Source organism: Bubalus bubalis, chromosome 1, assembly GCF_019923935.1.
Source record: "Bubalus bubalis isolate 160015118507 breed Murrah chromosome 1, NDDB_SH_1, whole genome shotgun sequence".
NCBI classification, from domain to species: Eukaryota; Metazoa; Chordata; class Mammalia; order Artiodactyla; family Bovidae; genus Bubalus; species Bubalus bubalis.
This window is the reverse complement of record NC_059157.1, coordinates 127,002,414-127,019,837: the sequence shown is the minus strand read 5'-3', so window position 1 is coordinate 127,019,837 and position 17,424 is coordinate 127,002,414. Positions and strand designations below refer to the sequence as shown.

The 17,424-nt window shown below is 37.3% G+C and overlaps 1 protein-coding gene across 4 annotated transcripts in view; it reads left to right on the top strand.

Moving 5' to 3' along the window:
- Window positions 1-17,424, top strand: part of SENP2 (SUMO specific peptidase 2) — a 35,232-nt gene that overhangs the window by 2,446 nt on the left and 15,362 nt on the right. For 3 of the 4 annotated variants that reach the window (XM_025287103.2, XM_044943912.1, XM_025287119.2), the window contains 9 exons: window positions 3,475-3,608; window positions 4,248-4,314; window positions 5,963-6,053; window positions 9,476-9,644; window positions 11,452-11,555; window positions 12,805-12,899; window positions 13,634-13,691; window positions 14,353-14,416; window positions 16,360-16,536. In XM_025287103.2, coding sequence (XP_025142888.1) covers window positions 3,475-3,608; window positions 4,248-4,314; window positions 5,963-6,053; window positions 9,476-9,644; window positions 11,452-11,555; window positions 12,805-12,899; window positions 13,634-13,691; window positions 14,353-14,416; window positions 16,360-16,536 — 959 coding nt within the window. Of the gene's footprint in view, window positions 1-3,474; window positions 3,609-4,247; window positions 4,315-5,962; window positions 6,054-9,475; window positions 9,645-11,451; window positions 11,556-12,804; window positions 12,900-13,480; window positions 13,533-13,633; window positions 13,692-14,352; window positions 14,417-16,359; window positions 16,537-17,424 lie in introns of all 4 variants that reach the window. The other variant, XM_006071085.3, reaches the window with a different exon arrangement.

The window sequence follows — 17,424 nt, the reverse complement described above, 5'->3', positions numbered from 1 at the left end:
TATTAATTTTAAAAGTTTTTTAAGTAAGAAAAATATATGTGTGGACAAATTCAAAAGATAAAAAGTACATACAGTGAAACGTAAGTCTCTTTCCTCTCCCTCTTCTACTCAGTTATCCTCTCTAGAGGTAACCAGCATTACCAGAGACTTAAGTATCTTTCCGGATAAATAAATCTGTGTGTTGAAAGTGCGCTTCAAAATTCCTAATCTTCCTATAAAGTAAAGGTGCTGAGATAGCTGAATGAGTCAGTCTAAGCTGCTGCCTCAAATTGTTTCCTTCTCTATGTCTGAAGGACTAGACATCATTTGGTAAATGATGTAGATAAGAGGGAAAAGACACAGGGGACTACTATAGTAATATTTTCCTCTTTCTCAAAAATGCATGTTAATTGAATCTACCTCCAGATGAGGTAAAGAGTGGCCCTGTCTGTGTTAAGATTTCATTTAAATCCAATGAGTGGTTATTGAGCCTGTCTTATTGTTAAGCAATGTGTTGGGTTCCACAGGAAATATAAAAATGAGTATGACAGGGTCTCTATTTTATGTACCTTAAAATTGTAGGAGGTGTCTGATTATTTAGTGGGGGGTTTTAAGACAAGTGTTATAAATAATACTAATGTCCATGAGGATATGATAAATGATACAAGAAAGGAAGTAACAAAATACTGTCCAGTTTTCTTCTGGTTAAGAGTCTCAATAAATATTTGATGAAGGAGCTAATATGTGAGATGAGTCTTGAAGGAAAGATGGGATATCAACAGAGAACAATAGGAAGGAAAAGCATTCTAGGCAGAGGGAACAGTATGGGAAAGTTGTGCAATTCAGGAAATAGCAAATAAAACTTAGGGAAAAAGTTGACAAAAGAGAGAGTTCAAAATATAGAGGGACTTTGACAGGAATTTATACTGAATTCATTAGGACAGTATTCCCAAAACATAGAATAGCTAATAATTCACAAAATGATTTTAGGAGATCCAACATTCATAGCATTAAGCAACATCTGAATTAGGTTATAAACTATTCATATTAATAAAAATATTGCATCTTTTTTCAGTTATTTTAATTTCTGATTATTTTAAGCAGAAAACATGTTAATTTAATGCTACCATGTATTTAAAACTTGGGTAATACATGTTGTATGCGTGCCAAGTTGCTTCAGTCATATCTGACTCTTTTTGACCCTATATCTGTAGCCCACCAGGCTTTTCTGTCCAAGGGATTTTCCAGGCAAAAATACTGGAGTGGGTTGCCAAGACTTCCTCCAGGGGATCTTCCCCTCAGGGGTCTCCTGCATTGGCAGGCGAGTTCTTTACCACTGCTGCTGCTGCTGCTGCTAAGTCGCTTCAGTCGTTGCCCGTTTCTGTGCGACCCCATAGACGGCAGCCCACCAGGCTCCCCTGTCTCTGGGATTCTAGCGCCACCTAATTGTCTCTTTTTTAACAGGCCCATCTAGAACTTAATATTGTTGTGTTTTCATTTCCTCATAAGGCAAGTGAGGTGTCTTTACATTAATGGTAGCAATATAAAGTAACCTTTTATAAATATATTTGTTTAGCCAAAGGAAAAAAAGAGTCAATTTTGTTTAGCCGAAAAAAAAGAGTCAATTTTATAGAAAAATGTAAATAAACAACTGTATATGGTTAAAGATTTGATAGTGATACTAGAGAAGGTTCCTGCAGTAATTTTGGCAGTTATCTTGGACTTCTCTGTTAAAGTTCCCTCCTTCCTTGATTTCCACAAAATATAAAGATTTCTAACTAGAAACTGTAAAAGGGAACTTCCCAAGGGGGAGGCAGTGGGTAACAGAGACAATACTTATTGGCACAGCTTGGAAAGGTCTCTAGCAGTCCTGGCCACTCTCTGCATTGATGGCTATTAAGCACCTCAAGTGGGGCTATGTAACTGAGGAACTGACTCAATTTTAATTGAATTTAAACTTAGGTAGCCACTTGTGGATACTGGCTACTATATCAGACAGTATGAATCTATTGGTTGCTTTGGAGAGAAGAAAAGGAAGGATGAAAATAAGGAGGAGCTTAGAATTGCAGACTCGATCTTACAGATGAAAGGGATTCAAAGAGGTCTATGTAGTGTAGTCTCAGCAAAATAAGATGGTCTTGTCTTCATTTTACAGATGAAGTGGACCTTCTAACCTTGCTCTCTTTTTTTTTTAATATATGAAATCTTTTGACATAATTTTGGAGTACATTCAGATTTTGACAAAATTTGTAGGAAAATACAACAGTACATTTTGTGCCCACTATTTATGTTAAGAGTACCTCCTGCCCTTTGAGGTCTGGATGGCAGTCTGGATGGTAAGTGCCAATTCCTGAAGTCCTTTTTCTCCCACTTACAGCTCAGGAGAGTGTGTTATCCCTCAACATTATTAGAGGGTTAACCTGAAATTCTTTCCTATTCCTAAAATGAGAAGACATTTGCAAAATTTGGTACTTCTAACTATTCTGTAGTGACAAATTACTTAAAATTGGATTCTGCTTTACCCATTTAGCACACCTTTCCTGTTGTTTAAATTATTCATTTATTTTTCTGGAAAGTATTTTATATCTTGTATGTTCTGGAGTGCTTGATGCTTAAAAGCCACCGTTTCACTTTCAGGCTGTTTTCCTGTGAAGCAGAATGTGGTTCTAAAGCACTCAAGCTAGTGCTTTAGAACACCATTAATTATGAAATAGAAAAGGAATTGTAGAAAACAAATCAGCAGTGTAGGAAGTGAGAAAGGGATAGTGAGCTAAAGGGAGGAAGTAGGGAAAGCATTGAAATCTACCCCCTCCACCCTTATTTATTTACTTAGTTTGTAATCTTTATTTTTGGTGACAAGGAGGGATGAGTCTGAGATCTTTCAACACATCTTCTCCAGTATAGGCTAGCCTTGTTTCCATCATGGATATCTAGGAACCACATATCTTATACTTCACTAATTTCTATCCTGAATGTAGCCAAGATAAAATAGGCACTAGGTAAGTTGTTGTTTAGGTCACCTGTATTGGTACTTGCCTGAAAAGTAAGGACAAATCAGTGAGTTAATGGTAATGCTTCCTATAGAATTCTGCTATACCTAGTAGCTATATGCTCCACCTTGTCTAACTTATACCCTTATCTCTCTAGGAAAGATTTATTTTACAGTATATATTCTGGGGAACTCATTGCTTGAAAGTTGTCCTTTATGGCCTTTATTGTGTGTGTGAATTGGTATGTAATTTGCTAGGTGGTGATTTCATGCTTTTGTAGCCTCCCAGATACTTTACTTAAAAACTCCAAAGTCACAATGCTGAAATTGCAGATATTCAGATACGAGAAAAATTATTTTTACAGGTACTTTTTTCTCTCAGTGGTTGAAGACAGGACTGCTAATAAAAATGGAGAGAGGCCTTTTCTAAGATACAATTTTTCTTTTGCTTGAAGCTTAATTACTCTATAGTTACATGTATATGTAATCTGTATTACACTTTCCAGATTGCTTTATTCATCAAGTGAAAACCAGTCTGTACAATGCTGCCAGCTTGTTTGGATTTCCATTCCAGCTGACCACAAAGCCCATGGTAACTTCTGCTTGTAATGGAACACGGAATGTGGTCCCTTCAGGAGAGGTCAGTGAGGATAAGGTTTCATTGGAGCTACTAGTCTTTGTACTTAATCATTAATGTTAAATTTTAGAAATATTCTCTTTTTAGGAATTAATGTGTAGAATGACTTCTTTCTGAAATGTTCATGTCTTAATTAGCCTTTATATAGAAATGAAATAATTAAAGGTTAAGAGATTATAGATCTAAAAAATATTTATAAAGAGCCTAATTACTAATAGAGTTGACCCCTGAAGAATGCATGGGTTATGGGCCCCACCTCTCCACATAGTCAAAAATTCAGTAGTTGGCCTTCCAGATCCATGGTTCTGCCATATCTAAAGTCTTGCATCCCAACCTGTAATCATGTAATGCTGTAGTATTTACTATTGAAAAAATCCGCATTTAATTGTATCCACACAGTTCAGACTCTGTTGACCAAGGGTCAACTCTACATCTGCTTTTTCATTTAAGTATGTGTGAAGAATCTTCAGTTGTTACTTTTTATGTCATTTTGTGAGTCTTCACAAATTAAACTTTTGGTATAATTGATGAAATTTCTTCTGTGAGGTAACTAAATCATTACCAGCAGAGTGATTTTTTTTTTCATATTAAAACATTTAAATTCTAAGAGTTATTACAGAGGTGATTCTTTTTGATTTCAAGGTGTTTTCAAACTCTTCATCTTCTGAACTGACCAGTTCTGGATCCTGGAACAACATGCTAAAACTGGGTGAGGTGGTCAAAAATATTTCTGTTTCCCCTTCCTCCTCCCACTTCTTTTCTCTGAGTTTTGGGAATATGAAAGGAAAACACTGATTTGGCTTTGGATGAGAGCATAGACATAGTCTCTACCATTCTAAAAAGCCAATAGCTTTCCTTTAGTATTGTCTTTGAATTTACTGTTATGATTCCTATTTGCTTTATCAGTGTCTTTAATGTGACTTAGATCAGGGCTTATTCATTAAAAAGAAAAAAAAATACAAAAAACAATGTTACCTGAGCACTTACTTTATGTTAGGCACTCTGCTAAATTATCAGGAATAACAAAATAATAAAACCTTTAGTAACAAAATAACAATAGTAAAACTTTAATAGCAAAGTAACAAAACAACAATAAAATAGCAAAATAATAAAACCTTGCCTTTGAGGGACATCATCTGGTTGGGGAGTAACCTGAGGTTCCCAGTTCTCATAGTTTTGTGGATTAGGAATCTCTGTATCATCCTGAGACCCCCAAACTGAATTGTAATTATTTTATATATGATATAAAATGCTCTGACAGGAAAAAATAGGAAGACAGAGTCCTGAAGATGACTGTGATCTGTGCTACACAGATAGGCTTGAACAGTTTGAAAGAAAGAGGGAAAAAGCTTATAGAGAAATTGTGCATTCAGAAAATTGACATATAGAGGAGATACCAGATTAACCTTGTGTCTGAATACTAGCACTATGTTTCTGTGGGTATGCAGAGCCTATTGAGAGAAGCACAGGTATTCCTAGAGCAGATTTCTTTTGTAAAGAAATCCACAGTCTCTAATCTGAAACGCTTGGAGATGTTTTTGGGAATTTTTTCTTTTTCTTTTTTCTTTGTTTATTTAATATTTAAAGAATCCCAACAACTCCGCCTACAATGCGGGACATCTGGGTTGGATCCCTGGGTTGGGAAGATCCCCTGGAGGAGGGCATGGCAACCCACTCCAGTGTTCTTGCCTGGTGAATCCTCATGGACAGAGAAGCCCAGCGGGCTACAGTCCGTGGGGTCACAAAGAGTCAGACATGACTGAGCCATTAAGCACACACACAAAACCCCACAGGATTGAACACAGATTCAAGTCAGGCTTTACAAACAAATGAATGCAGGTCAGTTTAAGTTTTGCTGCTACTGACTTAAACAAGTTCAGCTCTAATCTCTTTGCACTCCAAGGCCCTGTAGTAGCTCCAGCAGAAAATGTGGCTGAAGTATAGTGACCATCGCACAGGTATTGGAAACTTCTGGTAAATGTAGTAACATAGCAGATTTTCATTTAAAAATACTTCTGTTATCTTGAGAAGAAGAAACAATTTAAAAAATTTACTCAATTTGACTAGATTACAAAGAGTTTATAATCATTGAATTCCTCATGCCTGTTGTTAGCCCCAGCAAGCAAAACTAGTAAAGCTTTCCTGTGAATTATTACTGCCTACCTGAGAGCAAAGACAGATTAAATGCTATTGCTTTTCCTTTAACTTTTACAGAATTTGTGCTAGATAATAACAGAATTTGAAAAAAAAATTTAGTTCTACTGTATAGACTGCTTTGGATTTTCTTTTCTAATGCATACTGTTCACAGGTTTCTTTGTGTTTTTCTTTTACAATTGCAAATGGTTTTTAAAAATAGGTAATAAATCTCCTAATGGAATAAGTGACTATCCAAAGATCAGAGTGACAGTAACTCGAGATCAGCCACGCAGAGTCCTGCCTTCCTTAGGGTAAGTGTTAATTCTGCCCTTCTGTAAATGGAAACTTGGTAATTTTTAAGTGCTCATTCTCGCTGGGCATTTTCGCTTTTATTCTATTGTGTAATCTTAGTAAATAAGTACTTTGTGGTTAGTAACTTGCCAAATAATCATATAGCTGATGAGAGACTTGTACTCAAGTACAGGTTACTCTTTTCTACTGTATCATATGCTTATATAATTTTGAAAAACTTTTTTTTTTTAATTATTTTAATTTTTATTTGTGGGCATGCTGTGCAGCTTGTGGGACCTTAGTTCCCCAACCAGGGATCAAACCCGGGCCCTCGACAGTGAAAGCACGGCATCTTAATCACTGGACTGTCAGGGAATTCCCTTGAAAACCTTTTAAAAAGAATTGTCACTCATAAACTTTTTTTGAAGAATAATAAGCATACAGAACAGTGCAGAAATCATGTATGCAATGAACTATTATTATTTTATTAGTAATTCTTCTCCTTTTTATATTCTCACTTTCTAGAATTTCTGTTGCTTGGATATTGGACCTCCTGGATTGATATAATTTTTCTATATATTCTCTTTAGTTGTTATCCTTGCCCTTTTTAAAAAAATCTTTTATTAAAAAATATATACATATGGTATATACATATACATATATGCATATATATATTTTTGGCTTCATAGTTTTTAATTTGTAAGCATCCTCCCCCTCCGTACTCCTCATGACTTTTTCTTTCTCCAAGCATTGGGTTCTTATTAAAGAGATGCAGTAACTTTTATCTTTTTAAGCTGTTCATTATTTTACAATTACTTCTCCTTGTTTTGCCTGCTTCCTTTGAATTCCTCCTTTGGTTTATTTTGGTCTTACCTTTTCTTATTCAAATATCTGATAATCCCTGGCTATCCACTCATGTTTGAAAATGAGACACTAACTTTAAAAAGTAAGGCTCCCTGGACTTGGATAAATGGCTAATTATAGGGTTAGGAGGCTTCCCTGGTGGCTCAGATGGTAAAGCATCTGCCTGCAGTGAGGGAGACCCAGGTTTGATACCTGGGTCTGTTAGGAGAGATAGTAAAAAATGATCATGGAACATCTTGTGCTAGCAATTAAAGGATGCTTCAAAATTTAGGGACAGTTAAACATCAAATTTTATTCATTTCATCTTTATTCGACAGGAATATAGATGTGTTAATAAATAAATACATAATGTGAGAGGAAAAGACCTTTAAGTTGGATGCTAACTATTAAGGATAGAAGGAATGATGGAATTAGAAAATCACCATCTTGTAACTATCACAGTAATAACTGATTTATACAGGGATCATCAGTTGAGCTGGAAGTAGTAAGTAAAAGTTTGATGGAGAAACCTGCCTGACACCACAACCAAAAGAACAAAGTTTAAATCACCTACTGTGGGCAGACTGACGTCTTGGCCTCCAGATACATTGCACTGAGCAAGACATCATCACCTACTGTAGTATTCCTGCAAAGATCAGTAATCTGAATGTAATTACAAGAAAACTGGTTAAGCTGAAATTAAAGTTAATTCTACAAAACGGCAGGCCTATACTCCTCATTTTACTCTTCATTCGTACTCTTCCTCTTTAACCTGTGATTATTTAGAAGTTTAAAAGTTTAATTATTTAGAAGATTATTTAGAATTGTTTAATTTCCACATGTTTGGGCCTTTCCAGATATTTTCTGTTATTGATTTCTAGCATAATTTCATATGGTCAGAGAATATACTTAGTATGATGTCAGTTCTCTTAAATGTTTTAACATTTGGGACTTCCCTGGCAGTCCAGTGATTAAAACTCGGTACTTCCACTGCAGGCGGCATGGGTTCAATTCCTGGTTGGGAAACTAAGATCCTGCATGCTGTACAGTGCAGCCAAAATATGAACAATAAAAATAAATTTGTTAACATTTGTTTATGTACTAGAGTATGTTAGTTTGGGTGTTATTCAGTGTGCATTGAGAAGAATGTGTATTGTGCTACTGTTGGTGGAGTGTTCTATAAATATCAGTTACTTTGCATGTTTATAGGTCTTACTGATTTTCTGTCTACTTTTTTGATGATTGATGAATATAGTGTTGATGCTTTGTGCTGTAATTGTGGACTTGATTATTTCTCCTATCCAGTTATGTTAGTTTTAGCTTCATGTATTCTGAAACTCTGTAGGTGAATAGATTTGACCTAGACCAGTTGTTACCATTCTGCCAGTTTGCTTTATCATTCTGTGTTATATGTACATAATGTTTTTTTCCTGATTCATTTGAGAGTACATCTTAGACTCATACCCCTTTAATCATAAGTACTTGACTGTTTATTTCTAAGAATGAGGACATTCACTTATATAATCCTAGATTACCAAAATCAGAAAATTTAACATTGATGTAATACTATTATATAATCTTATTTAAATTTCTCTATTACAGAGATTTTTTCTGGCCCACAATTCAGGGCAGGATCATGTATTATATTTAATTTTCATGTCTCTTTGATCTCCTTTAATCTAGAACAACCCCTCAGTCTCACTTTGTAATAGCATGAATATTTTTAAAGTGTACAAAGCAACATTTTCTCATGATTTGTTTAAGATCATGCAAATTTTTTTGGTAGAGATACTGCCTACGTGATATAGTGTCCTTTCTTTTTTTTTGGCCCTGCTATCAAGCATGTGGGATCTTAGTTCCCCAACCAGGGATCAAGCCTACGCCCCTTGCAGTGGGAGATCGGTGTCTTAACCACTGGACTGCCAAGGAGGTCCTTGTTGTGTCCTTTGTTAAATACCATATCAGGAGTGGTATGATGTCAGTTTGTTCCGTTATTGGTAATGTCAGGAGAGGCAAGATCTGTCAACCAGCAACAGTGACTAGGTGGGGGTTTCATGGCTTCTGATTCTTTAGCATTTATTAATTTATTGTTCATTAGTTTGCTATTCAGCAGACACTGATGGAGTGCCTTTTGACTTAGCTCATGTACCAGGATACAGTGGTGAAAGGATGGAGTCTCTGTCTTCGTGGAGTTTAAAGTTGAGTGTGGGTTGCAGACATTAAACAATCACACCAACACTTACTTGCAGCGGTGCCAAATGGCTAAAGGAAAAGCGCAGTACCAGCGGAGGGCGTGTAGTGGGATAGGGAGCTGAAGCCAGATTTGCAGTTGGAAAACTGGGCATGAGGAGGAGGGCAGAGGCTTTCATGTGGCAGCCCTGCTGGTTCATCTTAGTTTGAGTAGACATTTACATTTAATAGACATTCTATCACAGAATTCTGTGGTGTCCTCTGCTCCAGAGATCTGATTTTTGTGAATGGTAGTTGTCAGGAGCAAGCTTAACCTGAGACAGCTTAATCACAGGATGGCCTGGAGCTTAAACTCCAGCAATTTAAGCAGTTTGGGAGTAACTGTTTTTTCTTTTCTTATTTTTCTCAGTTTTACTTTGAGCTCAGAAGGCTACACTAGAAGACCAGGTGGCCGTCGCCACAACAAAGGCAATCCAGAGAGTTCTTTAATGTGGAGGCCTCAGGAGCAGGTTGTAACAGAGATGATTTCTGAAGAGGGTGGCAAGGGTCTGAGGCGTCCTCATTGTACTGTGGAGGAGGTAAGCCCTTTTAGCGTGATCTCTCTAAAGTAATTTTAGGAACTGGGAGTCGGTGGCAATAAATAATATATATTCTGTGGTACAAAATTCAAAAGATAATAAGGATCCATTCAAAAGGATGTACAGGGACTGTAAATTTCCCACTCTCCCTCCTGTATCTGGCTTCTGTTTGATACTTCGATGTATCTTTCTAGAAATATTCTATACATATTGTAATTTAGTCAGTTTTCAGGTAAAAGAAAGGAAAAGTAATCATGTTAGGAAAAGATATGATTATAGATTTCTTTGTTTTAGATGCCTGAATTATTCTAACTTGTTTCTTTCATAAGCTGTAATAACTGTGATTAAGTAAGGAATGTAAATGGTGTACATGTCTGTTTTTTCCTTAGGTTTTCAGGGCACTTAGTGTGATGTGTTCATCAGCAATCTTCCTTTCCTTCTCGAAGTCTTCACTTTGGGAGAATTTAGAACTATTCCTGTCTCTGGCATTTCCCCTAGACCATTACCTATTGTAATTTGCTAAATGGTTTTCTCAACCACTTAATTTAGTTCATCAAAGAAATACTTACTTGGGTCCCAGCAATTCAAAATTGAATAAAATATTGTCTCTGTTCTCTAGGAGCTTATACATTAAATTGTATAATGTAGTCAGAAAAAATGTAGGCAGCGAAAGCAATGGACTGCAACCCTGGAGGGGGTTTTAAGGAGAGGTATTAAAGTGCTTTAATATCTCCTTCTGGTGGGCTGCTGTCTATGGGGTCGCACAGAGTCGGACACGACTAAAGTGACGCAGCAGCAGCAGCAGATGAGAATTCGGGAACTGAGGAGATATATATGGGGATATACAGGCTGTATTTTAGAAATATTGCGAGGTGATATTATCAAGGACTTATTTACTGGTTAAGTGTGATATAAGTTTAGATGGAAGAACCTGAGTCCCAGATTTCAATCTTGGATAAGTTTATGCCAAGATACCCTAGGTGTTTAGGGGAAGATGATGACTTCAGTTTTGAAAGTTTAAAGTGCTTGTGAAACATGCAAGCAGACATATCCCTTAGACTCCTGGATATGCATGATGGGAATTTTGAGAAGAAGACAGGGCTAGGGACACATTTATGAATCTTCTGCATATTGGTGTTGGATAAATCAAGGGAGTTGAAGAGATTACTCAGAGAATGTAGTGTGAGAAGAGATAATCTGCAGAACCATCAACAATTAAAGGCAGGAAGAAGAAATAATCTTCACTGGAGACTGAAAAGATAGTCTTCAAGAGATCAGGAGAATTTATTGTCCAGGAAGGCAAGGTGAGGGTGGCAAGGTGAGGAGCTGGAGAGGTCAAGTGACAGAAGGGCTCAAAGAGTATCTGTTAGATCTGGCCATAGAGGGTCATTGGTGTCTTTGGTAAGACCAATTCCATTTTGGAAGTTGAATGTTCTGAATGTGCAAGTGGATTATTTGTGCTGAGTTTTTTTTTATGGTTAACCCAGTTCCATTGTCAAAAACTCATATGCTATCAGGGTCCAGCAGATATTATAAATGAGTGAAATGGGCTGAAGTGAATAGCTCACCAACAGTTCCTGTTTGTTAATACAGTGTTTCAAAAGAGGCCAGATTTTGGGGGGATTTCTCTTTTCAAGTTATAAAATTGGTAAGTAAAATTAAAGGAGTTAAAAGAACACTGAGATAAAAAAAAGAATGTGCTGGTGAATGAAACATTCATAAGCTGCATTTGACTCTTAGTCTTTGTTTATGATTTAATTATAGGTTTGATGTGCTAGTAGTTATCTAAATGCTTTGTTTTACTTAGGGTGTTCAAAAAGAAGAAAGAGAGAAATACCAGAGGTTATTGGAGCGACTTAAAGAAGGTGGTCATGGAAACTCTGTTTCTCCTATAACTTCAACGCATCAAAGGTAAAGATGAGCTAACAAGATAAATGCTTTGCTAGACAACTTTTTTTCTTATATTTGGAGAGGGGATTGTTGGGAAGGGCTTGTTGAAAAAAGAGATTAATACTGAAAGCAGGAGCCCTATAATTTGAACATTGTATCTAGTGATGGATTATATAGAACAGTGGTTTTACAAAATATAATTTTCTGTTCGCTTTAGAGTCCTTTGTTCAAGTGAACTGTTACATGAAACTCTGATATAGAAAAGTGAAATCATTGGTTGAAGTTGGATTCCCAGTGAGCAGAATGTTTTTTCAGCCTCCCTAACACACACATTTCTCACAATCTCCGTCTTCCTTTCTCCTCCTCTTCTCCTCTGCCTTTTCCTCCCTTACCTCCCCTTATTCCTCCCACCACTGCCTCCAAAGACACATTGTCCCTAAGGCATCTTAGTGGATGGATCTTAGCATAGTTGGAAACTCTCCACTCTACAGATAAGACTAAAGTCACCCCAAGTCATAAGAAATGTTCCTTGTAAGACTGCATGTTACTTAAATGTGCTGAGTCCACCAAATAGTTGAGAATGGTAGAAGGAATTGATGTCTGGCCTTTTATTTCTCTGTAAAAAGGGGACAAAGATTATGTGAGCTCAGGATTGAGGTCTACTTGATAATTCTAGTAAGTGGTGTGAGAATACACAGAGGGGGATCCCAGAGATTATGTAACAATAAGTTGAAAAAGTCACAAGACTATCTAGCTTGTTAATTGCAGAAATAACAAGGGATTATTTGGAAATTTTAACTTTGGTTGTGAACTTTAAGAAAATGCTCAGTTTAGTCAGTCAGAATGTTCCTGTTTTTTTCCATTTTGACTACCCACTGTTGGAAGCAGCAGGATGAACTATTGGTTTTGTCATTCGGCTTTTAATGTGTTGTTTTGGGATGCATTTCAGTATATCATTTAAAATCTTTCATTTTTTAACTTGGGTATTATCATTCTGAGATTTTTCAGTCAAGGTGGCTTTGGGCATTGAAAACATCCAGTTTTATGGTAGAGAAACTGGAGGTTAGGTATCTTGGCTGGAATATTAGAATCAGGATCAGACTCCTTTTATCCTGGTCTCAGATGATACTATATTGTGATCTCTCTCTTGTGAGTTGACAATGCAGGGTAATCAGTAACTCTTGTCTGGAGAAGTTTGCCAGGTAGAGACAGTGAATACTTACGATAGATTTTCCTTTTATATCTGATCTTCACTTTTTGTGTTTCTAAGTTCTCAAAGAAGTCAGATGGACACATTAAAGACCAAAGGCTGGGGGGAAGAGCAAAGTCATGGAGTCAAAACAACTCAGTTTGTTCCAAAGCAATGTGAGTTCCCAGATTTAGCCCTATCTTAATACCCTTAATATGTTGAACTTAGTTCAAAAGCATATAAAATTGAAAAATGTAATACTATTGAAAGATGGTGTACCAAACTTTAAAACATTGTCAGACCCCAGGCTGTTGACTTACCCAGTACTAGTAATTTAGTAAGAAAGTTATTTCAAGTTAAAGCTGATCTATAAAATAACCTCCTGATTATTTTTCCTAGCTCCTATATTGTAGCATATATTTTGTGAGCCTAAAATTAGTTTTGTTGTATTCCTATATTAATATCCTTGTTTTTTTCCACTTGCTATTCACTAAATAACACTAAGTGATAGCTTACTAAATAGGCAGATGTTAGCCGGTTTACACTAAAGATTATATGTAAAGGAGAAAGAGATTTATGCAGCATTTTTTAGCAACTTAATTTGTATAAACACTAATGTCTTTGGAATCCATTTTAGCATTTCAATGTAAATGAGTATTTTCATACTTTGGAGACTGTAAGGTGAAATGCTAGCTATATGATTGATTAACAAAGGAAACACTTTTTTTTTTTTTTTTTTTTTTTACCATTCTCACAGATAGAGTTGTTGAAACAAGGGGACCTCTGTGTTCAGTGAGAAGTGAAAAGAGGTACACCGTTCGGTTTATTCTAACTTCTCTTTTGACATATTTTCTTTCTTTCTTTTTTTGGCCGCACTGCTCGGCTTGTGGGATCTTACTTCCCCACCCAGGTATTGAACCCGTGACCCCTTCAGTGGAAGCGTGGAGTCTTAACCACTGGACTGCAAGGAAAGTCCCTGACATTATTTTCTTACTTTATAAACTGTATTTAAGAGTAACCACATCTGTGAAACTGTGAACTCTCCTCAGCTCTGGCATTCAGTCAGCATATGTGGGTATATAGGTAGCTCTTGTGTTAGATGCCCACCCTAGCTTGGGAGGGTGCCCTTCTCTCCTAGACATTAGGGGTTGGGAGGCATCAGTGAGTGCTGCTGAGATAAGACTGTGAGTGTGGTGGGTAGTTCTAGTGATCTAGTGATCAGCATCTCAAGTATATGAACAGTGAAGGTAGTTCTGTGTGCCTTAGGATTTTAGATGCTGGTCCATTTATAGCAGAGTATGGTAAACTGTGGCCCATGGACCAAATCTGGTCTACCTGTTTGTAAGTACATTTTTATTGGACACAGTCATGCTCATTCATTTACATGCTGCGTAGGGCTGCTTGAAAACAACAAAGTTGAGATGATATGACAGAAACCATAAGACCTGCAAGCCTAAGATATTTATGAGCTGATCCTTTTTAGAAAAATTTTGCTAACTTTTGGTTTAAAGGACTATATAAACTCAATGCAATATTTGTTACTAATTATTAAATCTTATTTCTAAAACTAGTTTAACATGTACCAGATTAAAATCATCCAGTCTGTAATTTCTCAGTTTTTTTCCTCAGGTGTTCAAAGGGGAAAATTTCTGATACAGAAAAGACAGTTGGAATCAGACTAGAAAATGAATGTGTAAGTAGAAACCTCAGTTAAATTTTATGCCTTTGCTTCTTTCACGTGACTTACATTAAAATTTTGGTGCCCATGAAAAATAAGAAAGATGATATTTGTTACTTTAATTTCTAATTCCATTATTTTGCTTGAAAAAGCAGCAAGCATTGAAGATACACACCTTTGGTTTTCTTCTAAGTTGCCAGATTTTTATCTCTCTGCAGTAGCCACCTTTGTGAGAGAGACCAGCTTGGCTCCATCTCAGCCCTTATCTGTGTTGCCTGGCTTCTTTTGGGGATTTTTTTTAAAACCGTACATCTTTGTGCTGTGTGCACTAATTTGCTTCAGTCCTGTCCGCCTCTTTGCGACCCCATACTGTAGCCCACCAGGCTCCTCTGTTCATGGGATTCTCCAGGCAGGAATACTGGAGTGGGTTGTCATGCCCTTCTCCAGGGGATCTTCTGGACTCAGGGATTGAATCTGCGTCTCTTATGTCTCCTGCATGGCAGGCGAGTTCTTTATCACTAGTGCCACCTGGGAGGGAAGCCCATACATCTTTAGGGAAGATATTTGTTCAGGACTTTTCAGATTCAAGATTTCATATTTACTTGAAACCATTACAAATCTTCTTACAAATGTTGAGTTTTAAGCCAGCTTTTTCACTCTGCTCTTTCACCTTCATCAAGAGGCTCTTTAGTTCCTCCTCACTTTCTGCCATAAGGGTGGTGTCATCTGCATAACTGAGGTTATTGATATTTTTCCCTGCAAAAACTTGATTCCAGCTTATGCTTCATCGAGCTCAGCATTTCACATGTACTCTGCATATAAGTTAAATAAGCAGGGTGACAATATACAGACTTAACATACTCCTTTCCCAGTTTTGAACCAGTCCACTGTTTTTATACTAAGAACAAGTTTACCTAGTATAAAAATAGCAGTGGTTTATTTTTATTTTGTTTTTTTTTTAAATATACAATTTTTATTATTTATTTTTAGCTGTGCTATGTCTTCATTGCTGTGTGTGGGCTTTCTCTACATGTAATGAGCAGGGCCTACTCTAGTTCCGGTGCTCTGGTGTGCAGGCTTCTTATTGAGGTGGCTTCTCTTGTTGCTGAGCAAGGCTCTAGGGTGCTTGGGCTTCAGTAGTTGTGGCTCACAGGCTCTGGAACATGGGCTCAGTAGTTGTGGCACAGGGGCTTAGCTGCCCTGGGGTATGTGAGATCTACCTGAACCAGAATTCGAACCCATGTCCCACGCGTTGGCAGATGGATTCTTAAAACCACTGGATCACCACGGAAGTCCACCCATGGTTTATTTTGAGTGATAGGATTAAGGGTCATATATTTTGCTTTTTTAAAGTTTTTCAATATATCTTTTGACTATATTATTTTTAATTGAGATAAGAGAAGTGAAAATAATTTTCTTGCTGCTGCTGTGGCTAAGGCGCTTCAGTCGTATCTGACTCTGCGACCCCATAGACGACAGCCCACCAGGCTCCTCTGTCCCTGGGATTCTCCAGGCAAGAACACTGGAGTGGGTTGCCATTTCCTTCTCCAGTGCATGAAAGTGAAAAGTGAAAGTGAAGTTGCTCAGTTGTGTCCGACTCTTAGCGACCCCATGGACTGTAGCCTACCAGGCTCCTCCATCCATGGGGTTTTCCAGGCAAGAGTACTGGAGTGGTTGCCATTGCCTTCTCTAAATTTTCTTGCTACCTCCTGGGAAAACGATGAATGTTCTGTTTCATGGTTTATAATTGAGGTGTCTTGTTGTGAACCTTAGGTCTTGAAGTTTTTATTCTCTCTTATAAAAACTTAGGGACAGGCAGATAACGCTTTTTGTACTCATTTGGGGATTTACTAATTCTCTTTTCTTTCAAAATAATGGTGCTGTTTTATACTTCATGTTTTATGTATATGTACAAGTATCAAACATGTCAGTAGACTATGGGAATTTTTTTTAACCAGAGGAGGGGACTTCAGCTGGAACCCGACCTGTCTGAAGAAGTGTCAGCCCGACTCCGCCTGGGTAGTGGAAGCAATGGCTTACTCAGGAGGAAAATGTCAATACTTGAGACAAAAGAAAAAAATTGCTCAAACAAAGAGAGGGATAAAAGGACAGATGATCTTCTTGAACTTACAGAGGTATTGTTTCTTGTGTTAATCAAATAAGAGGCATGTTTTTAAATAACCTTAGTTATTCAAGGCTTGAGTGCATGTTTTGTTTTGAGGAGTTTCTCCAGGCTAGGGAATGTATGTGTGAAGGAAATCAGGTGCAAGGGCAGGTTGCTACACTGATCATTCAGTTCAGTTCAGTTCAGTCGCTCAGTCGTGTCCGACTCTTTGCGACCCCGTGAATCGCAGCACACCAGGCCTCTCTGTCCATCACCAACTCCCAGAGTTCACTCAGACTCACGTCCATCGAGTCAGTGATGCCACCCAGCCATCTCATCCTCTGTCGTCCCCTTCTCCTCCTGCCCCCAATCCCTCCCAGCATCAGAGTCTTTTCCAATGAGTCAACTCTTTGCATGAGGTGGCCAAAGTACTGGAGTTTCAGCTTTAGCATCTTGATCTGTAAAAGTGGCCTAAGGGATTAGATTAATTTCAGCAAATGTGAGTGGACAGAATTGTCACATATCTTGGAATATAATGGATTCTTTGTAGATTCTTTTTCTAAGCTTAAAGTATTTTGAGTTATGTAGTATGAGTTTGACATTACAAAGAGATTTGTTGAAGTTTTTTTGTTTTTGTCTTTTTAACATTTTATTTTATTTACTTATTTTTGGCCATGCTGCACAGCCTATGGGATACCAGTTCCCCAAACAGGGTTGGAACTGAGACTCTGGTAGTGAAAGTGCGGAGTTCAAACCACTGGACTGCCAGGGAACTCCCCTTCATTGCAATGTTTGTTAAGTGATTATGGTTCTCTAAAATGCCCCTTTCATTGATCATTGTACAACAAATAAGTGAAAACTTGTAGAAAACAAGGAAATGAAGGTAGTTAAAAATTCTCATTTTAAAAGTGAGCTCACA